The 25,105-nt window shown below is 37.2% G+C and overlaps 3 protein-coding genes and 1 pseudogene across 6 annotated transcripts; 2 read left to right on the plus strand and 2 right to left on the minus strand.

Annotated features, from left to right (window-relative positions):
* The first annotated feature begins 1,521 nt into the window (after positions 1–1,521).
* LOC110657637 (hydroxyacylglutathione hydrolase cytoplasmic) lies at positions 1,522–10,184 on the plus strand. Of its 2 annotated transcripts, none has more exons than XM_021814931.2 (7): positions 1,522–1,743; positions 1,816–1,938; positions 2,014–2,175; positions 2,692–2,770; positions 8,588–8,701; positions 9,511–9,687; positions 9,936–10,184. In XM_021814931.2, exons 1-7 carry the CDS (start codon positions 1,697–1,699, stop codon positions 10,008–10,010), a joined length of 777 nt encoding a protein of 258 aa, XP_021670623.1. In that variant the 5' UTR covers positions 1,522–1,696; the 3' UTR covers positions 10,011–10,184. The 2 variants fall into 2 exon arrangements, with proteins under 2 accessions (XP_021670623.1, XP_021670624.1); XM_021814932.2 differs by having other exon boundaries at positions 1,565–1,743; positions 1,816–1,911.
* An 850-nt stretch (positions 10,185–11,034) lies between these two features.
* LOC110657635 (uncharacterized) lies at positions 11,035–14,808 on the minus strand (annotated as a pseudogene).
* Positions 14,809–15,133: 325 nt separating this feature from the next.
* Positions 15,134–22,426, plus strand: LOC110657634 (uncharacterized). 3 transcript variants are annotated; one of them, XM_058151941.1, is made up of 6 exons: positions 15,134–15,350; positions 15,441–15,915; positions 20,503–20,842; positions 21,299–21,397; positions 21,537–21,657; positions 22,096–22,426. In XM_058151941.1, the coding sequence occupies exons 1-6, from the start codon at positions 15,134–15,136 to the stop codon at positions 22,308–22,310; spliced, it is 1,467 nt and encodes a 488-aa protein (XP_058007924.1). In that variant the 3' UTR covers positions 22,311–22,426. The 3 variants fall into 3 exon arrangements, with proteins under 3 accessions (XP_058007924.1, XP_058007926.1, XP_058007925.1); XM_058151943.1 differs by having other exon boundaries at positions 22,118–22,426; XM_058151942.1 differs by having other exon boundaries at positions 20,614–20,842.
* Positions 22,427–22,789: 363 nt separating this feature from the next.
* Positions 22,790–24,320, minus strand: LOC110657636 (uncharacterized). The gene is made up of 2 exons (XM_021814930.2): positions 23,703–24,320; positions 22,790–23,518 (listed from the first exon to the last, which is right to left on the minus strand). The coding sequence occupies exons 1-2, from the start codon at positions 24,151–24,153 to the stop codon at positions 23,079–23,081; spliced, it is 891 nt and encodes a 296-aa protein (XP_021670622.2). The 5' UTR covers positions 24,154–24,320; the 3' UTR covers positions 22,790–23,078.
* Positions 24,321–25,105: the final 785 nt, after the last annotated feature.

Below are 25,105 nucleotides of genomic sequence, written 5' to 3' on the forward strand. Positions count from 1 at the left end.
CCTTGCCCTCCCAAAGGACCACTACAGCCGAGACCTTCCCTTTTCAGACGGGATGTTACATGAATATTAAGAGAAAGTCCGGCTTTGAGTTAATTTCGCTGGCAGAGGTTGGAACTAAGAGAGCTGCATAGAGGATCAGCTTCCATATATATGTGTGTGAGTATGGATTTGACACACGGATGTGTGAGTGCTTCAGATTGTCTTTAGTCTAATTATGACTTGACTTGTTTGAATTGTGTGAAGATGTTGTATTTTATTCTTAGGAATGCACTAGACTTGGATAGTTATAGAAATTATATGTAAAATAAATATCTTACTACATGAGTCGAACCCTCACTCCTGTTCACCTCATTTTTCTAGGTTACATGAGGGCTTTCTTTTCTTTAGTTTAACCTGCTTCCTTCCTCGCAGGTCCATTAGCTACTACATCCATATTTTATGTTATTAATTTGAACTCTAGAATTCTGCATGTGCTAGGATTATCTTATTTGGTTTGGGAATAGTAAAAGATTGTTATTTGAAATTGTAAACTTAATATCATATATGTATGTTGAATGGAATGGATATTTATGATGGATGAGGGAGCTGAGCTCCCATTAGACTTCATTGATTGAATGAGAATTGTAAGGGTGAATTGAGCTATCTAAATTTTGTATATTTTGTGATTACAGATTGGATGAGTTGAGAACTCCCCGTTGGATGGTCAAATTATAGCCGAACTCTGTCAAGTTAATTTCTTAAAATTGAGCTCAAATATGGGCTTTATGGTTGAATTAGAAAATAGTTGAAAACTCCCTATTTGATGGTCCAGATTATGGTCGAATTCTATCCGATTGATTTCTTGAAATTGGGCTTAAATATGAGTTTTATGGTTGGATTAGAAAATAATTAGGCTTACTATGGGTTTTTGAGGTCTTATATCTATCCAAGTCTTAGTATTAGTCCTGCCTATAATTTAGGTTGTGACATTATTCATTTATTTTCTCTCTATTTTCCTTAACACAAACAAAGAGTAAAGAAGAGTAATGTTTACCTTCAATTAACTCACTTTTTTTTTATAGCATTACTATTTCTTTTTTTATTTGCCTCTTATTAATTTCCACCTAAACATACCTAGAAAGCAACGAATGAAAGATAAAATAGTTTTCGTAGAATGGCAAGTTAATGGTATATAAACAGTTAATAGTGGGTAAGTCATACATTATTGTAGCTATCATATAATTCTTTTTTTTTAAATAAAAATTAAATTTATTTATGTGTAATTTTAATAGAAGAGAAATAGAATCTTTTCTCTTAATAAAATTATTTAATTGCCTTAAATTATAATTTTATTATTATATAATATTAAGAATACATAAATAATTTTAATATAAATAATATTTTTTAATAACAATATAAATAATATATAATTCATTCTAAATTGAAAAGAAATATTTTTAATTAACGAAAAAAAATTGAGAAAAATAATTTATCCTTATTTCTGTATTCACATGGAATGACGGGCTACTGTACAATCGCTTCAAGTAGAGACGGTAGTAGACTCTTGAAAACGCTTTGAACACACACAAAAAACAAAAAAAAAACTCTTGAAAACGCTGTCGTCATAGGACCGCTTTGCCGCATTTTCGAGGCAAACTATCCCATTTCTACTCTTAAGCACTCGCTGTGGAGGTGGGAAGTCCGCGTGTTAAAAAAGATGAAGATTTTCCATGTCCCTTGCTTGGAAGATAACTTTGCCTATCTGTAAGTGGATTTTATTTGATAGATCATAATTTTTTGATTTCGATTTTCCAATTATAGTAATTTTTATCACAGGATCATCGATGAGAGCACTCAAGAAGCAGCGGTGGTGGATCCCGTCGAGCCCAATAAGATTCTTCAAGCTGCCAATCAGCACCACCTCAATCTCAAGTTTGTTCTCACCACTCATCATCACTGGTACTGCCCCAACTAATTACTTTCTAATTTTTTCTTTACCCAGAAAGTAATCTTTCCGATTTTTATGTATGGTAGGGATCATGCAGGGGGAAATGAGAAGATGAAGCAGCTGGTGCCTGGGCTTCAGGTCTATGGTGGTTCCGTTGACAACGTAAAGGGTTGTACCCATCAATTAGACAACGGTGATAAGTTGCAACTGGGGTCTTATGTTAATATTTTGGCTCTTCACACTCCTTGGTATGCTTTTTATAATCTTACTCGTGCAAGCTTTGCCTTTCCTTGATTATTATCTTGTTATCTTTTTCACTTTAACACTCCTCTGCCGATTAGTTGTATTCCAAGATCTAATTTTTATGCGTTTGCCGTAATTTCTCTTCTACATCCTTACTTAAAATGAGGGCCTTTTCTAAAAATTACCTTTAGTAGTGATATAGCTTGAGGAACAAAAACCGGTAGTTGGAGTTTTTCACTTGCATAATACGCACGAAAATGGTTACTGAAATCTAGGGATCCATTTTATGAATTTGAACTTGTATTTGATCAGTGGACATCAAACATGGGCTGAGTACTCCTCTTGCACGTGAATATATGTCAAACTGTGAAGGCTTCTGAAAAAAAATTCTTGTTTATTTGATTACAATTTCTAACTTGTTTCATAATATCTTTGTCGCCCATGATATTAACAATTTGATTGTAATTTGATTATTTATTAATTTTTATTGTTCTTCCATTTATCCAACTTTCTATTGGTAGTCACACCAAAGGCCACATCAGTTATTATGTGACAGGCAAGGACGGAGAGGATCCAGCAGTTTTCACTGGTGACACTCTAGTAAGTTCAGAGGAAGATCTTATGTTGTTTACTTTGAAACAAGTTCTTTTTGTCAGATAATACAAATTATGTTGCATATTTTGGTTAGCAATATGCAATGCTTTTGCAAGGAACAGTTCTTCTCCTTTGTCATATGATATCGTCATATAGCCAACAAATGCTAATCAGCTTTGTGCAAGCATCTATAATAAATTGTTAGGTATTCAGAATTTATCATATTTAGGGAAGATTAAGTAGGCAAGATATGTAGGATATAAACTTGCAATGTGTAACCGCTCTCCATGTGTGTTTGCAAGCCCTTTGTTTAATTTGCCTAAATCATCCCCTTTAAAGAGAAATATGTTAGTTATCAGCCCTAATTCAACCCTTGGATGCAAAGATTGAAGTAGATCTAGAGAATAGAGAGTAGATGAGAAGAGAATTAGACTTAGATGAGAAGAGAAGAGAGAGTGGAACTAGAGAGAGAAAAGTTCTGTTATTGATTCATTAATGGAATGAATGAATATAGATGAGGATCTTTCCTTTTATACAGCAGTTACGCAATTAACTGTAACCAATTAAGAAATTCAGTTCTTCCTTCTAACTTCCTCAATAGCATTTCCCTCCAAAACGTTCTCTACCTGACCCTTATTCTGCCTAACAATATTATTTCTCTTCTTTCTTCTACAATATGTAATAATAACCACCACCCTTCCCACCCCCTCTCGCCCCAAAAAAAAAAAAAAAAAAAAAAAAAGAAGACAATCTTCTTGTCCCCAAGAAGATTTAAAATTAGGAAACTGACTCTGGATAAAAGACTGATCCTCTCATGTAGTTTCCTCCTCAGGCAAATGAAGCCATTTAATGAGGCCTTGAAGGACTTGCTGCTGTTGCCTGGTTACAGTTCTTGTCTTCAACACCCTCTCAGGAGCTACCACAATCATGTCATCCTGAAAAGTGAGAAGATTTTGGACTACAAGAGTACCTTCACCTATTTTTCTCTTTAAGAGTGACACATGAAAGATAGGATGAATGGATGTTGTGGGAGGTAACTTCAATTTATAAGCAAAAGAACCCACTTTAGCCTCCACCTGAAATGGACCATAGAATGTGGTTGCTAGTTTAAAATTCTTTCTTAGAGCTACTGATGTCTGTCTGTAGGGCTGCAGCTTAAGGTAAACCTGGTCCCCCAGTTCAAAAGTCCTGTTAGACCTCTTTTTATCAGCATACTGTTTCATCCTATTATGAGCCATTAGCAGATTCTGCCTAATTAGCTAAGACATGCGCTGCCTATCCTTCACAAAATCAACAACAGCACCTACAATAGTATTATCCAAAGCCAGGAATGTTAAGGGAGGTGGTTTGTAACCATAGAGAGCCTCAAATGGAGTCATTTTCTAGGAAGAATGATGGCTAGTATTATACCACCACTCGGCCAATGGTAACTACTTGGCCAAAGAATGTGGTTGTTGATAACAAAGACACCTTAAGTATCCTTCCAGGCTTTGGTTTAGCCTTTCAGATTGACCATCTGATTGGGGATGGTATGCTGAAGTATAAGTCAATTTGGTCCCCAACAACCTGAATAGTTATTTTCAAAAAGAATTAGTAAAAATCTTATCTTTATCAGAGATGATAGTAATAGGGCAGCCATGTAATTTGAAGACAAAATCCAAAAACAATTTGGCAACATCAGAAGCAGAAAAAGGATGCTGAAGTGGCACAAAGTGAGCATACTTAATAAATTTGCAAATGACCACAAGAATGGTGTCTTTGCCTTTGGACTTTGGCAATTGCTCTACAAAGTCCATAGTGATATGCTGCCAAGCTTGATGAGGAATAGGTAAGGGTAACAGCCCAGGGGTGGCACAAGTCTCAACCTTATATCTGGCAGAAACATCACAACTTCTGACCCAATCTACTACTGCCTTAAGCATACCAGGCCAAAAGAAATGCCTGTTAAGTCTCACTGAAGTGACATTAATTCTTATGTATCCTCCTAATTGTGAGTTGTGATAGAAAGCCAATAAATGCTCCCTCAAATTCCCTATTCTACCCGCATAAAGTCTGTCTTTCTAAAACAATAGTCCATCTTTCAAAGAGTACCCAGGATGTGCATTTGCATCAATAGAGAGGTGAGAAATTAAGTTAGTAGCTTGCTTATTAGTAGCATAGCTATGAATTAATTGTGACATCTAAGTAGGCTGTAGGGAAGAAGAATGCAAGGCCAGTAAAGTAGCTTCCAAGGGTGCAGGTTTCTTAGACAGGGCATCTGCCACCTTATTATCCACCCCTCTTTTGTATAAGATTATGTATTGCAGACGTAGCAATTTAGAAACCCCTCTGAGTTGCAAGTTAGTATGCAGCCTTTGCTTTAATAAGTGTTTGATACTCTCATGATCAGTTTTTATGAAAAAGGGTCCTTGTTCTAAGTAATGTCTCCACTTGGACGCAATAAATGTTATAGCCAATAATTCTCTTTCATAAACTGATAAAGACTTTGTCCTAGGACCAAATGCCTTAGAAATAAAGGCAAGTGGATGCCCATCCTGCTGCAACATAGCTCCCATACCCATACAACTAGCATCAGTCTCCACTATGAAAGGTTTTGTAAAATTTGGCAAGGCTAACACAGGAGCTTGGGACATAGCAGCCCTAAGTTGCTCAAAGGCTTGTTGTGCCTTCTCATCCCACTGAAATGCATCTTTTTTGAGCAAATCAGTAAGGGGCTTGCTAATTATTCCACAATAAGGAACAAATTTCCTATAGTATCTAGTTAATCCCAAGAAACTCCTAAGTTCTTTTATTTATTTGGGGGTTGGCCAGGATACCATGGCTTGTATCTTAGTAGGATCAGTTGCTACCCCTTTGCCAGAAATAATCAATCTCATGCTTCCCAAAAGAACACTTGCTAAGCTTAGCATATAGCTTCTATTGTTGTAGGACTTTAAACACTTCTTCTAGGTGTTGCAAATGCTCCTTCCATGAAGAACTATATATCAGAATATCATGAAAGAATACCAAAACAAACTTCCTCCGAAAATAAGAGCTTGAAATGTAGTTGGAGCATTTGTCAACCCAAAAGGCATTACAGTAAACTCGTAGTGCCCATGATGTGTTCTAAAGGCTGTCTTATGAACATATGAGGGATTCATTCTGATTTGATGGTATCCAGCTTTCAAATCAGCTTAGAAAAGATTGAAGTACCATGAAGCTCATCTACAAGATCATCTATAATAGGAATTGGAAAGTTATCCTTAATAGTAAGATCATTCAATCTTTTGTAATTAATACAAAACCTCCACGAGTCATCTTTTTTCTCGACAAGCAACATTGGAGAAGCATAAGGGCTAGTACTTGGCTGTATGACTCCACTCCCCAACATTTCCTTCACCAATTTTTCTATTTCGGTCTTTTGGAAGTGTGGATACCTATATGGCCTGATATTAACAGGTTGAGCAGATGGCAATAAAGGAATTGAGTGATTATGGCTTCTAAAGGGTGGCAACACTTTAGGATCCTCAAATACACAGTGGAATTTGTCCAGTAATAGTTGCAAATCCATGGGATAAGTAGTAGAGGATGAAGTAGTTGCCGTGGCAGCACCCTCAATAACAGGCCCCTGCGGTGGAGAAATCTGTAGACAGAATAATGGAGTTTGAAAGTCTCCTCCCTTCTTGTGAACTAGCTTACCACAGCTCATACAATTGAAAAGTGTTTGCTGTGGAGTAGCATCTGTGATTCCTTGCAATGTAATCATTGTACCAGCCCTGTGGAAACTAACTGAGGAACTCTCAAAGTCAAATAAAATTGGATTAAAAGTTTTCATCCAATCAACTCCAAGTATCATATCAAAGCTTCCCATATCCAGCAACCTGAAGTCAAAGCAGAAAGAATAATGATGAATTTTCAAGTTGATACAAGGGCTGGAAATTCTTCTTCCATCAGCTACTGTTACTGCAAAAGCAGTCCCATCTACCACAGGCGCCTTCAAATCCCTTGCTACTTTGACATCTAAGAAGCTATGAGTGCTGCTAGAGTCGATTAAAATCAATAACTCCCTGTTCTTAGGGTGTACAGAAAGGGTTATCTTATCTGCAACTCCACTTCCATCCCCTTCCACAACATCATGCCACACTTCTTCCCCCCATCTTCCACTTCCTGCCCTTACATTTGGAATGCAGATTCCTTATTTCCACAAGATTGAATAGCCATCACAGATTTCTGTTGCTTACATTGATGACCAGGGAAGTACTTATCTCCACATCTAAAGCAGGGCCTTGGTTGTCTAATATTGTTGGAATCAGGTGCAGTATTAGGATTTGGTTTGGTAGCAGTTTGGTTGACAGAAGCTTGATTGGTTGCAGGCACTGGTTTTTGGGTGGAAATGAGCTGTTTCTGGTTATTATTTTGATCAGAATTGGGTGGTTTGGGTGCATAAGGAAAATTTTGATGAGTTGGAGCAGATTTGTAAGAAAAAGATGATGATGGAGCAAAGGAAGTTCTGATACTGTTCTGGTAGGTTCTGGTGAAAGAATTAGGTTTCTTGCTGCAATTAAGTAACTGTTCTGGAAACTTGGCAGTTTCAAAAGCATGGGCAAGGGTAGTAGGTCTCATCATTCTCACCGTGGGCCTAATGTCATCTCTTAATCCTCCAATGAAACCAGAAAGGAAATAGGCTTCTCCCAAACTAGGCATCACCCTTTCCAACCTTATTCTAATATCCTCAAACTTATCCAAATATTCTTTAATAGATCCCTCTTGTCTCATCTTCATAAATTCTTCCACAATATCCTCTAGCCCATCCTCTCCAAATCTTCCACACATTCCCTTTCAAAATCTTCCCAAGCATGAGATCCATCCCCCTTCATCCAATTATGATACCAAGCATCAGCCCTATCTATTAAAAACAGGCTAGCAATTCCTACCATTTGATCTTTAGGTACTCTATACACCTTAAAGAATTTGATACATTTCCTAATCCAAGCCCTAGGTTCCTTCCCATCAAATGTAACTAAGTTGACTTTAGGCAAGATCTTTGACATACCTTCATTCTCTGCTGCAGATCCAACACTATTATCTTCTTTCTGCAGCTGATACCCATTCTCATTAGGTTTGGGCAGAATTCCCTTCCCTCCAAGAACTGCAGTCATTTTCTCCAGAATTATTTCCCTTCCTTTTTTCCATCATAACAACTGCAAACAAGGATCGCATCTCCTCCAAGATCTTGTCTGCACTTTGCTTAATTTCTCCCCTCAATTCTTCCTTATCCTTCTTCGACACCTCCTGCATAACCCTAATCTGTTCCTCCAATTCAGCTATTTTAGCTGAATTAGTTGAATCCTGAGTAACTACTCCAGATCTGGTCATCATGCGACTGCCAGAATCACAATTGCAGATCTGATCCCTTCGTAACCTAGCTCTGATACCAAATTGTTAGGCATCAGCCCTAATTCAACCCCTGGATGCAAAGATTGAAGCAGATCTAGAGAATAGAGAGTAGATGAGAAGAGAATTAGACTTAGATGAGAAGAGAAGAGAGAGTAGAACCAGAGAGAGAAAAGTTCTGTTATTGATTCATTAATGGAATGAATGAGTACAGATGAGGATCTTTCCTTTTATAAAGCAGCAGTTACACAACTAACTGTAATCAATTAACAAAGTCAGTTCTTCCTTCTAACTTCCTTAACAGCATTTCCCTCCAAAACATTCTCTACCTGACCCTTATTCTGCCTAACAATATTATTTCTCTTCTTTCTTCTACAATACGTAACAAAATATTTCGAGTAAATAATACAGTTTTAAGCAATTATCTTTTCTAACTCAGTTGATGTGCAGTTTATTGCTGGTTGTGGGAAATTTTTTGAAGGCACAGCAGAACAGATGTATCAATCGCTTTGTCAAACATTGGGTTCATTGCCAAAGCCTACTCAAGTCTATTGTGGTCACGAGGTAATTGTTTTCTGAATTTTGTTTGTTAGTAAAGGTAATATTGAAAATTCGTGTTGTTTTCCTTTCTCTTGTGGATGAAAAGGCAATGAATGTATTTGGGAAATATGTAGAACTTCAATTGACCATTTCTTAGGGCCATGGAAGTTTTATGATTTGTGGCATTAGCTACTGATACTGAGGGGTGAGAGTTTATGCAATCTGTGAATTAGAGGTGGCCATGGTACAGTTCAGAACTGGACTGGTCCAACTCGAAACTGAAACTGGACTGAAATGTGTCTAACCTAGATTGATCAAAACTGGACTTGAATTGGATGGTCCAAATACAGGCCAAAACTGAATATTTTCCTTCTAAGAAATGAAAAAAGACCTTTGGATTTAATCAAAATTATACCAAATCAGAATCGAAATCAGGACTGGAATCAGGGTGACCCTTCAGTCCAATACCAGTCCCCCCCAACCCTGGAAGCAGACAGTGGCCTGCCCTACTGTCAATATGTAGTATAATGGCAACAGCTGTTATATTCTATTTACCAGAAACAATGAGAAAAATCATCGAAGTGATACAGTGTACTATCTGGGCATGAGACTGTTCTAATTGTTGGTTTAAGCCAGTTTTCCATGGAACATCATAGTTAATCATTTCATGTTTGTCTTTTGGAAGATCTGTGCTTCAGAGAACTAAATTTCTGATCTTAATTGGAAAAGTGCTAGCATGCTTATTTTATTTTGTTTTGGATTTAGATTGAGCATGTTAAGCATCTTCCCTTTATTTTTATGTCAATTTTACAACTTGTACAATGTTTCTGCAGTACACTGTCAAGAACTTGCAGTTTGCTCTGACAGTTGAACCGGACAATGTAAAGACACAGCAGAAACTATCATGGGCTCAGCAACAGCGGCAAGCAGGGCTCCCCACCATTCCCTCAACTATTGAGGAAGAGTGGGAGACGAATCCATTCATGCGGGTGGATCTTCCAGATCTTCAGGTTTGCTTTCTTTTGACGAGATTTGCATTATAATTGTGTTAAATAAAATAATTTACCATGTGAATCTTTTAGGGAAAATTGACATTGCACACTCACTGACTATAGAACTGGAATTCTAACCATTTTTGGTTTGTTATATTTATTACTTTCATGCTCTTTTCATCAGCTCCTATGTGCTATAGTATGCTTTTTAGAGTATTTCTTGTGCATCACTGCCTTTCTTACACGAAGGTTTGCTTCATTCACAGGCAAGGGTGGGTGGCAAGTCTCCTGTAGAAACTCTTCGCAAGATAAGGCAGTTGAAGGACAACTGGAGAGGCTAGATCAATATGCTTCATTTTCTTTTTTCTTACTGAGTGCCTGCAGAAAATAAAAGTTTGTAGCTGCATAAAATTTAGATTATGGCAATCTGTTGCTTGGATTTTAGTCTTAAGTTGACATGTATTCTGCCAGTACTGCTTGAATAGGAGTTGGTAACTTGCCTGCAGTTTCTTTCATGTTTTTCTCATGGAGTGACTTGACCTTGAATACTTTTCCCCACTCTCTCTTATTTTCCCTGCGTCTCAGAGGTCAACATATCATGTGTTTGTTGGTGCTAGTTTCTCAGCTCACCCCATTTTGAAACCTGCCTCAATTCTTGCTTTGGGATGATGAAATTTGGATACCAGAATCTGATGTATCAATCTAAGTTGGTTCCAGTTGCGGGTTTAAGACCACTAAACAGAAATTTAGTGTTGAGGGTAAAATTTTCAAGCCCACAGTCGGAACACAACAGTAAAGTTTTGTTGAAATTGTATCGGCCTTTAGTCGGAGAGGATATGCTGGTGAGTTTTGGATGGTAAATATTTTGTAATTGTCAGTCATTTGGTTGTTACGGCGCATTATGCAGGATAATTATTATTGATATCATTGAATTAAAAAATATGGCTATATAACAATTTTCATATTTATATTTATGTTTATATAACAATTATCATATTTATATTTATGTTTTTATTTAAAAATATTTGTGAAAAGAAATGTGAAAATATAAAGAAAATAATTAAAAAAAATGAATGTAAATTAAAAAAATAAATAATAAAATATCAATAAAATATATATAAATAAATTTTTTATAAAATTAAAGATTAATTTAGTGATATTTGTGTGTTTTTTTTCCTAATACTTTGATTATTAAAATTTTATTTGATAAGTGCAAGAGAAAATTTTAGTTAAATAGAAGGTGGGTAGTTTATTTTGATATATAATATTAATTTATATGATTTTTAATATTAATTAAATTATAACTATTACATAATTTTTTTTATTATAAATAATTAAATACATAATTTAATAATTATAATAGACTTTTAATTAATCAAACAAATTGAAAATGCATTAATCATGAAGATCAGTAGCCATTAAGACTTTACAAGAGTTTGATAAGTCAACCCAAACATAATGATTGTCATGAACAGAAGCAAATTTAACTAAACAATCAGCTACTTGATTACAAGTTCTGCGAATCTAACTCATAGAGACCTCATTAAGCTGTTGCAGAAGAAATTACAATCTTAAACAATAGCCCCAAATTCAATTCTTTCTTCCTCTGCACTTTGAAATGCAAAAGCAACCTCCTGTGAATCAGTTTCCACCAACACCCTTGAGAGCTGACTTCGTTTAAACCATGCCAAAGCCTCCCTAATAGTAATAACTTCCGCCTCCCTTGCAGATCGCAAGCCTTGAGCAATACCAGTCAGGGCTGTCACAAATCCACCATTTGAATCCCGCAATACCATCCCAAATCCAACACTACTTTTTGCAATATTCACATTTACATCAATATTACACTTCAAGACACCTTCCTGAGGCTTGAACCATCTACTTTGCACTCCGTGAATAGCTCCCATAGTCGCCAGAGCAGGTGCAACTTGTCGAGCACCCTCCCAATCCATCAGCACCTGTTTTGCATCTCTGACAACATCATAAGGGAAGGGATGTTTACCATGCCACAGAAGATTGTTGCGAGCAGACCCAATACTCCATGCTAGAACACAAGATTGATTTCTTAAATTTTCCTCCAACACAAGAATAACAAAAGCAACAAATTAGGCAGGGGTATATACATGGAAAAGCGCATTAGAGATGCTAATTACATCCCAACAAGAGCTTGCCAAGGGACAATGCAGCATAATATGAACAGAATACTCATGAGCAGCACAAAATAAGCAATCACCTTCCACATTCAACCCTTTCTGTTGAAACCTCTCCCTCGTAGGAATATCATTTTTTGCAACACGCCACATAAAATCCCTTACTTTAGGTGGAATTTGTAACTTCCACAACGTGTCCCAATTTCTATTCATCTTAGAATCAAATCTTGTAGAAGTATCCTCCATATGAACTCTACATCCCGATTTCACTATGTAACAATCCTTTTTCTCAAAATGCCACTCTAACCCATCAGCTATACTTCTGCTACTTAGGGGAATTTGTAGAATGCGATTAACATCCTCTTCAGCAAACAACTGCTGCAATTTTTCTAAATCCCAACATCTCCCTTCACTGTCAATTAGCTCACACAACTGCAACAATCGTAGTAATATTTTTGTTATAAGGAATTAAATACATAATTTTATGATTTTATGATTTTATATTATAGTGGATAATTAAAAGTTGGCTTGTGGGTTGTATTTTGAAAGTAATTATTTTGATATAATATATGTTATTTAATTTTCCCAAAGTAATCACTTTAAATATCTAGGTTCAGTCCTTCAAGTAGATGGGGGATGTGAGGAGGATGTTAGTCATAGGATTAAAGCCGGATCGTTGAAGTGGAGACGTGCCACGGGAGTTTTATGTGATCGTAAGATTCTCAATAAATTGAAAGGAAAATTTTACCGTATAGCCATACCATCGGCTATGTTATATGTTAATGTTATATGGTAGAGAGTGTTGGGCACTGGATGAGTGGCCATACTAGACTAGATAAAGTCCGTAATGAGAGTATTAGAAAAAAGGGAGGAGTGATGCCAATTGAAGATAAGTTGAGAGAAGGGAGATTGAGGTGATTTGGTCATGTGAAACGTAGACATACGGAGGCTCTAGTTAGATAAGTAGAGCACATTAGGTTAGAGGTTAGAGGATAAAAAGAAAAAAAGGGGTAAACCTAAATTGACTTGGAAGAGAGTAGTACAACATGACCTAAAAACATTACACATTTCTTAGGATTTAACCCAAAATCGTTCAGAGTGGAGAAAGCGAATCCATATAGTCGACCCTAAATTTTTTGGATAAAGGCTTAGTTGAATTGAGTTGAGTTTTATATGTTATTTAATTTTAGTTTATAATATAGAGATAATATATTTTAACCATCATTCCAACAAAAAAAAATATATATATACATTGTAACCATCAATTGACTCCAAAAGGCATAAAGTGTTAAAGTAGTGCATTACTAAATAGGAAGGAAAAACACCAAGAATAAATGAGATAGAGATTGATCACAGGTAAAATGAATAAATGGGGATAAATGACCAAATGACGAATGAAAAGAATGGCACTTGAAAACTACTTTTGAGATTAATTGTTATATAGATACAGATACAGATTCGTGAAGGGTTCAGTCTAGAACCTGGGATTTGTGCTCCATCCTTATGCCATCATCACCAATTTCCTTCACTTGAATCTATATTGACATCTCCTGATTCAAAAGGTTCTACAGTAAGAGAATAAGTAGCGAAGCTTGTGACTTGTGGTCAAGGCAATTTCGCCTGAACTATATGGAATTGAAGCCCCATGCTTGTTAGCAAGTGCGTAGGGGCTTTATCTTCATTGTTATATCTGGTGATGCTACCAACTTCTAGTTATACTATTGTTATACAACTCTATTACTTGTGTTTTTCTTTTATATTAAATTCAGAATTTAGTAAATTAAATCATTTATCTAATGTGCTGTTACATATGGTTTGCAGGAAATATTTATTATTGGGAGTCCAATGAGTGGGTAAATGGACCAGTAGAATCTAAGTACCTTAAAAAGAGGCAGGTATTTGCAGGGATGGCAGGTATTTCCCCACTATCATATAAAACATCGACACCTTTGACACTCACAGTGACGTCTTCTTTGCTGGAGTCCACCACATGATCAACTCCCAATGACTTCAAAAACTCTACCTTTCATATCCCCTGATCCTAGTTAAAATGCAATTAAGAAGTTTAGTGGTAAAGCATCTTCCCCTTTTATTTTGAAGGAGGAAGAACTGAGAATAATACAGAGAATAATACACCTTGCCAATTTGCACAGCAGAAAAGCCAACACCTCCAGCCGCGCCAAGAACCAGCAGCACCTAGAAGAATTCATAGCATTGACATGCCAAGGTTAACCGTCTCCCTTTGTTTGGAATTGTGCAGGGAAATTAAGATAATTTGAGCAAGGGAAATGAAGAGAAAAGAAAAGACATCTAATTTATGTTTGAATAGATTATTGGAATAGTAGAGAAATATAAGCAGGAGAAATGATGTAGGCTACAAGTAATTTTTATAAAAAAGACAAGTTTTCCTCCATTCCCTTCTGAGAAATGATTAATGATATTGATGATGAGGTACCTGAAAAGAGGTCAAGTGAGCTCTGCGAACAAGAGCGACATGGGAGGTTCCAAAAGCGACAGGCAGTGCAGCAGCAGCGACCAGATCACACCCCTCTGGCACTCGAAACTTTCTTGGATCAAAAAGAAGAAAATCGAAATGGGTCAACAGCAGCAAAGTGAAAAAACAAGCAAACAAAAGAAAGGAATAAATTTACAGTTGGGATTGATCGATGAGATGAATTGAGCGAAGAAAACAAGGGGAAGCGAAGGAACAGACGTGGTCGCCCTTGAAATTGGAGACATTAGTACCTACCGCATCGACTACACCAGAGTAATCGGAGCCAGGGATGAAAGGCAGGGGAGGCTTCTCTTGGTATTTGCCCAAAATCTGTAGGCAATTGGCATAGTTCAAGCTCGTGGCTTTCACTCTCACTCTGACTGCGGTTGTGGAGTCCAATTGTGGGATTGGGTGCCTTTTGCTTAGTACTATCGGGGAATTCTCCTCCATCTTTCCAACTGGATCCCCCAATTTCTGACACACCAAAGCCTCCATTTTTCACTCTCTCCTGGTGTCTAGATGGAGATGATACATCCGATAGATGACGCCAACTCCAGCAAGAAATGGGTTTTATATATGTTCGTACAAAGAGGATCACTTATACGACATACCGTGCTGTTTACTGTAGCCTTATTTTAGGAACACAAATGCCTGTTCTTCTTCATTTTGTCCGCAATATTTCTCTAGTCTCTCACGGAGACACAGTCTCTCTCTCTGGTTCTTTTATCGGTTGGCTTCAAACAACACCCCTTTTTCTGGTTCTGGTATGGTTACTTTGATCTGCTAATCTTTTCTTAAAATTAATCAAAATACCTACACCATGAAAGGGATAGTGTTTCAGCAGCCTGCCTTCCTATCCCACTACTACAATGTCAGTGATGGTAAGATATCGAGAAACAATGGCAACACCCTCAGCTTTCCTGATTGGCTGGGTGGATTTTCCTTACGTTATCCAAAAGTTTCGTCTAACAGATTTCTTCCTCATTCTCGTGCCGCCGCTGCTGCTTCTTCTTCTGCTGCACCAGGCAGCGGCTGTGGTATCAATTCTAATCTTTTCTAATCTCTACTACTCTCTCTTACTCACTGCTACTTGTAAGAGTACTTAGTTTCTCCTGTGTAATCTCCAGATCCATGGTTGGAACCAAAAACACAGCAGAGAAAGAAGAAAATAGCTGGTGTTGATCAAGATGAATTATTGGACCCTAAACTTTTAGCCGATCCAGACAGTTGTTTTTGTGAGTTTGAAGGGGTACACATACACCACAAGGTGTACACTGCAGAATCACAAATGAACGCTCTTTCTCAACTTCCTTACTCTACTTCTCACAAGATTGGCCTTCCTATCATCTTATTACATGGCTTTGGAGCCTCTGTTTTCTCGTGGAGCCGAGTTATGAAGCGCTTGGCAGAGGTCACCGCTTCCAAAGTTCTTGCCTTTGACAGACCTGCCTTTGGATTGACGTCTAGGGTTGATTCTTTCATGCATTCATCCCTTGGTACCGAGGACACAAAACCATTGAATCTATACTCCATGGCATTTTCTGTGCTTGCTACCTTGCAATTCATTGATTTATTGGAAGCTGAGAAAGCAATTCTGGTGGGGTAAGTTCTTCTTTTCCATTTTAGACTGTTACTTCAGTTTTTGCCTTCTTGTTGAAGCTGCTGCTGTCTCTGTTTTATTAAAGTTGATGCAAGTGTTGTTGCTGGATTTCTTTTTGACTAGTTTTATTGATGCAAATGATGTTGCTGTCTGAAAATATATCGCCAGATGATGTTTAGATATTTTGTTGCATTTTGTTATTCACCAAATCTTGTATTAGGTAGAGTGGTTGTAAAGGAATGGAGAAGCTTATTTTGGGGCTTAGTTTGGATGACAAACTTCTTAACTTATGGGAGTTTGGTTAACAAACTTTAGTAATATCCATGAATAAATATTTTTCAAAATCAGTAACAGATGAATTTCCTCTCTATTTTCTTGTATAATTGCTAAGTTATCTCTCCCTCTCTCTTGTAAATTTTTGCCTTTTCTCCAACAAATGGTATCAGAGCAGTCTTGATCTTGAGGGACTATGTGTTTGGGAGAAAACCAGTGAGAAAACCACCAAACTAACCACAAAACACTTAGTTCGTGTTTGAGTGCTTCACTTTCAATGGCTTCTGGCAGTACTTCTCTATCACCACCTCACTGCAATGGTGAAAATTACCATGTATGGGCTGTGAAAATGAGAGCCTACTTTCGTCTTGGACTATGGCAGTATTTAGAGGAAAATAGAGCACCTCCTCCACTACGACAGAATTCAACTTTGAATCAAATAAGGCAACATGAAGAAGAAGTTGCTAAAGCTCCAAAGGCCATGTCCTATATTCATGCTGATGTTATAGATCCTATCTTCACCAGGATCATGGCACGTGAGACAGCACATGAAGCATGGGAGAAGTTGAAGATAGAGTTTCAAGGATTTGACAAAAAAAGGCAGATGCAAGTGTTTAATTTGAGAAAAGAGTTTGAGCTATTGACGATGAAGGACACTGAGAAGGTGAAGAATTATATCGACAGAGTTATGAAGATAGTAAACCAATTTAGGTTGTCAGGAGAAGAGTTAGAAGAGAAGAGGATTGTGGAGAAGGTTACGCTGACTCTCCCTAAAAAATATGAAGTAAAACTTTCTTCTCTTGAAGACAGTTGGGACATGTCTCAGATCTCTTTAATTGAGCTTTCAAATGCTCTGCAAGCTGTTGAGCAGAGAAGAGCATTTAGAAAAGAAGAAAGTGTTGGGGAGAAGGCTCTTATAGCAACTCAGAAAGTAAAAATGCAAGAAGGAGGTTCAAAAAGCCAGCAAACCGATAAAAAGGGGAAGAATAAGAGAAATTTCAAGAAATAGGGGAGGAAGGATAGATTTCCACCTTGTCCACATTGTAAAAAGACCAACCATACTGAGAATTATTGCTGGTTCAGACCTGGAGCTCAGTGTAATATCTGCAGGCAATTTGGTCACATTGAGAAGGTTTGTTCAACAAGCTAGAATCAACAAACACAGGCTCACTCTGCACAAGCCATTGAAAATTCTGAAATTCAAGAAGAGAAGATGTTTGCTGTTGCAGAGATTAAAGAATTTGGTGTCTCAATTGAAGGAAAGGAAGTGTGGCTTGTTGACAGTGGTTGCACACAACACATGACAGCAAACTTGAAAAGTTTCAATATGCTTGGATTCAAATTACTCCTCAAATGTCAGACTTGGGGATGGAAGGCGTGTTGATGTTAAAGGCAAGGGAGATGTGATTGTGCAAACTCCTTCAAGTACAAAGGTTATTTCTGAAGTCCTTTATGGTCCTGAATTAAATCAAAGCCTGCTTTCTGTTGGTCAGTTGTTAGATAAGAACTATACGTTGGTATTTAAGGATTGAACTTGTAAAATTATTGATCCTTCTGGTATAAAGTTATTCACTGTTGAAATGCATCAAAGAAGCTTTCCACTAAACTTTAAGAAAACTAAAGTAGAGTCATGCTTGAGTCTTAGAGAGGATTCTGATTTATGGCATAAGCGATTGGGCCACACCAATCTCAAATCATTGAGATTGCTTCAATCCAAGAGCTTGGTTGTTGGTTTGCCATCTGTAGTTGAAAATACAAGCATGTGTGAAGCCTGTTAGTTAGGCAAACTCAGCCAGACACCATCCCTGTTGATCAAGCATGGAGAGCTTCTACAAAACTTGAATTAATCCACATTGATGTGTGTGGTTCTATGAGTGTCTCCTCTTACAATGGCAATAAGTATTTTCTGTTGTTCATCGATGACTATACCAGATTTTGCTAGGTTTATTTCCTTCAATTTAAATTTGAAGTGTTTAATATGTTTTTGAAATTCAAGTCAATGGTAGAGAACCAATCTGGTTCCCTGACCAAGACTCTAAGATCTGATAATGGGACCGTATTTGCTTCCAATCAATTCAAACAATATCTACAAGAAGTTGGCATTCATCATTAGTTGACGGTAGCCTACACACCTCAACAAAATGGTGTGAGCGAAAGCAAGAATTGATCAGTGATATATATGGCTAGATGTCTTTTATTTGAGAAAAAATTGCCAAAAATTCTTTGGGCAGAAGCGGTGAATACTGCTATATATCTACAAAATAGGCTTCCAACCAAAGGTATTGATGAGAAAACTCCTTTCAAACTTGGTTTGGAGTCAAACCTTCAGTTGCCCACCTCAAGGTTTTTGGTAGCATATGTTATTCCTTCATTCCTAAAGCAAAAAGGGGCAAGCTGGATGAACGAGCTGAGAAAGGAATTTTACTCAGTTATAGCAATGAATCCAAAGCCTATAAAATTTTGAATCCTGTCACTAAGCAAGTATATGTCAGCAGGAGTATCAAATTTCATGAGAATGGTAAGTGGGATTGGAGTAAAATGAAGCCAGAAAATTCTCAACTAGTCTTTAATCAAGATCAATTTTAGCAAGAGTATGATCTTCCAGCTACATATGATGATGAATCTGATGAAGATGATCATACAGTTCAAGGAACTAGATCACTAGAGAAAATTTACAACAAATATAATGTTGTCTCACTTGAACCAACTCAGGTGGATGAAGCCTTGAAAATTCCTGAGTGGAGAGCTGCCATGGAGGAGGAGTTGAGGATGATTATGAAAAATGACAATTGGATTTTAGTTCCTAGACCAGCAAGCAAACATGTAATAGGAACTGAGTGGGTCTTCAAATTGAAATTGAATTCTGATGGCTCCATCAATAAGCACAAAGCAAGTATGTTGTCAAAGGCTATGCTCAGCAGCAAGGGATCGATTTCACTGAAACTTTTGCACCAGTTGCATGTTTTGACACTATCGGATTGATTCTTGTTTTAGCAGCAAGTGAAGGTTGGGATGTCTTTCAATTAGATGTGAAATCTGCTTTCTTGAATGGTTCTTTGACGGAGGAAGTGTATATTGGTCACCAAGCTAGATATTATGTTTGCCACCAGTTTATTGTCGAGGTTCATGAATTCACTAACTGAGAACCATCTTGTAGTAGCCAAACGAGTCATAAGATATGTGCAAGGGACTGTTGGCTTTGGTTTGTTTTACAGGAGGTCCACCAATGTAAAGTTATTGGGTTTCTTTGATAGTGATTGGGCTGGTTCACTAGAAGATGTGAAGAGTACAACTGGTTTTTGTTTCTCAATTGGTTCTGCTGTCATCTGCTGGGGAATGAGAAAGCAAGCTTCAGTTGCTCAATTAACTGCCGAGACAGAGTATGTTACAGCATCTGCTGTTGTTAACCAAGCAATTTGGTTGAGGAAGATTTTAGCTGATCTGAATTTTCATCAAAATAGTCCAACTGAGATACTTTGTGACAGCAAATCAGCGGTTGCCATGGTAAAGAATCCAGTCTTCCATGGCAAAACCAAACATATCAAGATCAAATATCATGCAATTCGTGAGGCAGAGAAAGAAAATGAAGTACTGATTATCCACTGCAATTCTGAAGATCAAACAACTGATATTTTCACCAAAGCATTGTAGAAGTTGAGGTTTGAATTCCTTAGGCTTCGGCTTGGTGTGTACTCCAACACTTGTATCAAGGAGGAGTGTTGAAGCTGCTGCTGTCTCTGTTTTATTAAAGTTGATGCAAGTTTTGTTGCTGGATTTCTTTTTGACTAGTTTTACTGATGCAAATGATGTTGCTGTCTGAAAATATATTGCTAGATGATGTTTAGATATTTTGTTGCATTTTGTTATTCAACAAATCTTTTATTAGGTGGAGTGGTTGTAAAGGAATGGAGAAGCTTATTTTGGGGCTTTAGTTTGGATGACAAACTTCCTTAATTTATGGGAGTTTGGTTAATAAATTTAAGTAATATCCATGTATAAATATTCTTCAAATAAGTAACAGATGAATTTGCTCTCCATTTTCTTGTATAATTGCTAAGTTATCTCTCCCTCTCTCTTGTAAATTTTTGCTCTTTCTCCAACACTTCTTCACTTGAGAAATAAAGCCTATTGCTGTCCTGCCTAGGGACAGTCTAATTGCTTTTTTCTTTCAGTTTTTTGATTTAATAATTGAAATTAGTCCTGCTATATCATTTTCAATTTATTAGTTTTACTTGTTTATTGATAATTGAGCTCTACTCTATAGTTACTTTGTGGAAACTTCTCTCTCTGAATATATTAAAAACTTGACATGCTAGGCATTCGGCTGGTTCTCTTGTAGCTGTTGAATCATATTTTGAGGCTCCAGAACGAATTGCAGCTCTAATCCTTGTTGCCCCTGCAATATTTGCCCCTCGACCTTTTTATAGGGTTGCTGAAGGAAATGAGGGAGGAAGAGATACCCAGACTGAAGGGGATGGATCAAATTCAAATGGTTTCAAAAAACAATTTATCAAGCTTTCTGTGATTTTATTGAAGTTAACAACATGCATTATTCAGGCAATAACGCAAATGCTTAAGGGAATGGCGGATATGCTTAATTCTTTGTATAAGAAAGTGTTGTCAGCCATTTTGCGCTCTGATTTCGGCGTAATGCTGGTACTGAATTTCTTTGCCAAAGATCTCTTGCTATTTGATTTACATTATTTCTAAACTTGGCTGATTCAGTTCATCCTTTAGGCTTATGAAGTTGAAATATCAAAATATTGATTATCCTTGAAAATTTTAATTCAGCGTTTGTGGTTAGGCATCCTTAACCATTGTTGTTCATCTTCTCTAAGCTGTTATCTTCAAAATGGGGATTTCTCACGCCAAGTTCACGAGTTATGTTCATTAACATAAATTTATTTGTAGGGGTGAGGCCATCTATAAGGACAAATGTGATTGCTGTTAGCGTCCTCCTTTTATATGCGACCACTGCTCAATATATATGTTTTATTGGAACAGAATATAGCTAATAATGCCAATTTTAAACTATATTTGTCCTTGTATATAGGACATGCTTTGATTATCTTCAATATCTATTTAATGATGACTTGCCTATGTGATTATCAGATAAGGATGTTAATTGATAAATTTGGTACAGCGGCAGTAAGGTTTGCTTGGTACGACTCAAAGCAAGTCAGTGAACATGTTCTAGATGGTTATACAAAGGTACTCTAGTTTGGCTTTCCTTGTTCTTATTGTCTTTCAAAATGTAGAACGAAATACTGAATCATGTGACAGCGTAAATGGAAATCATTTGTCGTTTACCTGCATATTGTTTACTTGGACATTACCTATATAAATGCAGCCATTGAGGGCTAAGGGATGGGACAAGGCTCTTGCAGAATTCACTGCAGCAACACTTGCATACTCAGAGTCTGGTTCAAAGCCGCAACTGTCAAAAAGACTTCACGAAATCTCATGTCCTGGTAATACTATTTTGTGCCCACTTAAAATTAACATTTGGATAATTGCCTACTTTTGAAGTCTTCTATTGCTAAGTCAGAGCCAAAAATGCAGTCGGTGAGTTAAAGGTTTTTTAGATGGATTGGCACTATTTAAGGTTCCAATGGATAAGGTAGCCTGGCCTCTAATCAGGATTGTGTAAACTTTAAAGGCTGCCTGGATGACTGGAGATGGGGTGGGAAGTACATTAATAGGACCATAAGAGAATGCCTTTGAATAGGAATTTCTCAACCTGGAGAAATTTCTAAGTTCAACTTTCCTAATTGATTGCTAATCAGTTCAGTTTTCTGGCATCAGTATTTAATTCCTGAATCCTAGTATCGGACGTCTGTCCTTATATTGAGTTTTAACTGCTAGAAGAATGTAATGGTGATCCTTGTCATTTCTTGATCTCATCCCAGTTCTGATTGTCACTGGTGATAGTGATCGAATTGTTCCCTCTTGGAATGCTAAGAGACTTGCACAAGCTATACCTGGATCTTGCCTCCAAGTAATTAAGCATTGTGGCCATCTGCCTCATGAAGAGAAGGTGGAAGAGTTTGTTTCAGTTGTTGAGATGTTTCTGAAAAGAGCTTTTGGTGATTTTGAGGAACCATCTTTGCAAGCCGTGATTTAAAAGCCCATTCATTGAAGAGTAATGCTTGTACATATAACAGCCGAATGCTTTGATTATTGTTGCTTTATAGTGATTGTATGTTTATTTTATTTATGTGAAAACGGCAATAAGCTGCATTTCTTAGCAATAAAACAATAAGAAAAATTCATATTCTCTAAAAAAAATTCATGCGTTAACCCTATCTAGTATACTGAAGATAAGTCTACAATAAGAGTCCAGCATTGCTCACAAACATCATTTTTATACTCCCAGATCATGAACAGAGCGGTTGCTCCAACAAATCAAGAAATTGAGAGGAGGAAAAGATCTCTTCCATGATTCCAAATCTCCAACCCTAAAAGCCTCTAAAAGAGTAGTTAGTGAGCTGAAGCATCTTCTAACTTCCTTGCTTGGATCTTGTAAAGCCATCCCAGAAAGAGCAAGAATGAATTTCACCATAGGAAGAAGAAACGACATAAAAGCGACGGCGAAAACTCAGATTTTGTTAAAGAACCCACATCTAATACAAAATATATTGAAAATGAACACAATGTTTTTCACCACATACTAGCTAAGACTTGGCTTATATACAGTATTTTTCAGATTTCTTTTCTTTCCTTTTAGAGCACTGAAATTGATCAATTATATGTGCGCATTAAACATGGTGTTCAATCCTAGTATTTTATTTGCTTGGCTTGATTCTCATCCGTGATGGTGGAAATTATGGGATAATCAAATCAAATGTCTTGAGCATTTCAACATACTAAATGTAATTGTACCTCACTTGTATCAAAAAGGAGGGTCTGTTGATATTGTAAGACTAGGATCTGGTAAGCTTGCCGGAATATCAAATCCTGACATGAAGTCATCGCCAAAAATCACAGCACCTGCAGCCAGAGCCCCAGCACCAACTCCCATTGCTAAACCAGGTCTGGCACCCAGTCCAGGTGCTGCTGCAGATGATGGCATATTAATGTAGTCTGAATTTGGAAGAAAAGTGGGTACATAGCCAACGTTAGAAGGCGGTGGTGGTGGTGGAGGAGGCGTGCGTGGTGGATGATAGCTGGGTCCAGCTGCTGGGGGGTAACTTGGTCCACCCATGGATGGATTGGAATAATTTGCACGATAAGGCGATGGATGAGCATATGAAAAATTTGATGATTGATTTTCTTCAGAAGACAGTGCAATGTTGCCACCATTATCCATCAGCACAATCCCTCCTTCATTGCCTATAAAAGCAAAAATATTAAATTTTAAGTCGACTAATAGAAGGTGATCCATGGTCCATATTGGTTGTCTATAATAATGTCAAATTAAAAAAAGGGGAAGGAAACTTAACTACACGGAAAATATTCAATAAAATATGCTGATGAAAATTCAGTTGGGCAAGTTAAAGATCCGTCCCATAAATACCTGCGTATGAACTTGGCTCTCCCCTGTCCTCTGAGACACGAATAGAAATATCTATAAACCCTTGTGGTTTGCCGGAATTTCTTTTGCGCAGTTGGTAGCTCCCCACTTCTTCTTTTCCTGGCCTTGAGGCCTCTGAGCTTTTGCTATACTTGGCCAAGAATTCTTTCAGGAGGACAGTTGCAGTGCCTTGAAGTCTTTCTCTGAGGAAAATGGGCTCTCTGCTGTATACCTCAACATGTAGTGCCATATCTTGAAAGTTTGCATCATCAACCAAGGTAGCAAACTTGGTTTTCCATATGGGATTTGCGTTCCCAGAGGCATCGATCTTGGTGCAATATTTGTTGTTAGGATCAATCCAACCAACGGCAAACCACTGAAGTTTCCAGAGGGAGGAAGTATGTCGGAGCCCACGAGCAGATATGAAGCAAACTTCAACCCAAATTTTGCCCATACTAAACAGCTGAAAATTAGGAGATGGTTAGGGAACCTGTCCTGTGTAAGGATTTTCTTGACAAAGTTGGAATGGAAAGTTAAAACTATTTGGCGTTATCCATAAGGCTACTTTACTTTTATGGAGAGCAAATTCTTGCACCTAAGCACAATTATGGGATAACATGATGCCACCACCTCTCTCTCCTACAAAAGTGCATTACAGATGGGCAAGAATCTGTGTATGACAAGAAATCATGAAAAGTATGAGGAAAATTATTGAAGTAGGGGTAAGAAAACTAAAGAAGATTAGTGAGCCCCTTTACACCAAGCAAATAGAAAAATTCAAATTTCATGCCCATCGAGATAAGCAATTCTTTCACTCTAAAATATTCACATTGCAATTTTTTTTGTCAATAATATGATTAAACAGGTACTCAAATGGCTAAAATCTTGTGAAAATTTGATAAAAGGATACCACTCCTAAAAGTCGATGCTGGGTCCTTGAGAAACGTTTGTTAAGTATAAATAATTTTTCTACCCCAAAATGGTGACACGCCAATTTTTCACTAATAATACGATCAAACAAGTACGCAAATGGCAAATATCTTACAAAAATTTGATAAAAGGGTACCATTTCTAAAAGACGTCACTAGGGCCCCTGAAAATGTTCGTCAATTGAAAGCTTATAAGTAATTCTACCACTCCAAAATGGTCACATACTAATTTTTTTTGTCAACAATATGATCAAACAGGCGCGCAAATGGTTAAAATTCTATAAAAATTTGATAAACGAGTGCCACTTCTAAAATGCGACACCAGGGCTCCGGGTAATGTTCATCAACTGAAGATGAAGTAATTCTTCCACCCTAAAATTGTCACACACCAATTTTTCGCTAATAATGCGGTAAAAAAAAGCACATAAATGGCCATACTCTTATAAAAATTCAATAAAAGCGGTTCATTTCCAAAAG

The sequence above is a fragment of the Hevea brasiliensis genome, chromosome 8 (assembly GCF_030052815.1).
Source record: "Hevea brasiliensis isolate MT/VB/25A 57/8 chromosome 8, ASM3005281v1, whole genome shotgun sequence".
NCBI classification, from domain to species: Eukaryota; Viridiplantae; Streptophyta; class Magnoliopsida; order Malpighiales; family Euphorbiaceae; genus Hevea; species Hevea brasiliensis.

Excerpts from the sequence above, each read along its gene's own strand:
- LOC110657637 (XM_021814931.2), top strand. The coding sequence starts at position 1,697 with ATGAAGATTTTCCATGTCCCTTGCTTGGAAGATAACTTTGCCTATCT. Across the intron at positions 2,176-2,691 it reads TTGGCTCTTCACACTCCTTG|TCACACCAAAGGCCACATCA; the intron begins GTATGCTTTTTA and ends TTCTATTGGTAG. Across the intron at positions 2,771-8,587 it reads TTTTCACTGGTGACACTCTA|TTTATTGCTGGTTGTGGGAA; the intron begins GTAAGTTCAGAG and ends GTTGATGTGCAG.
- LOC110657634 (XM_058151941.1), top strand. The coding sequence starts at position 15,134 with ATGAAAGGGATAGTGTTTCAGCAGCCTGCCTTCCTATCCCACTACTAC. Across the intron at positions 15,351-15,440 it reads TGCACCAGGCAGCGGCTGTG|ATCCATGGTTGGAACCAAAA; the intron begins GTATCAATTCTA and ends TGTAATCTCCAG. Across the intron at positions 15,916-20,502 it reads GAGAAAGCAATTCTGGTGGG|GCATTCGGCTGGTTCTCTTG; the intron begins GTAAGTTCTTCT and ends TTGACATGCTAG.
- LOC110657636 (XM_021814930.2), bottom strand. The coding sequence starts at position 24,153 with ATGGGCAAAATTTGGGTTGAAGTTTGCTTCATATCTGCTCGTGGGCTC. Across the intron at positions 23,519-23,702 it reads AGAGCCAAGTTCATACGCAG|GCAATGAAGGAGGGATTGTG; the intron begins GTATTTATGGGA and ends TTGCTTTTATAG.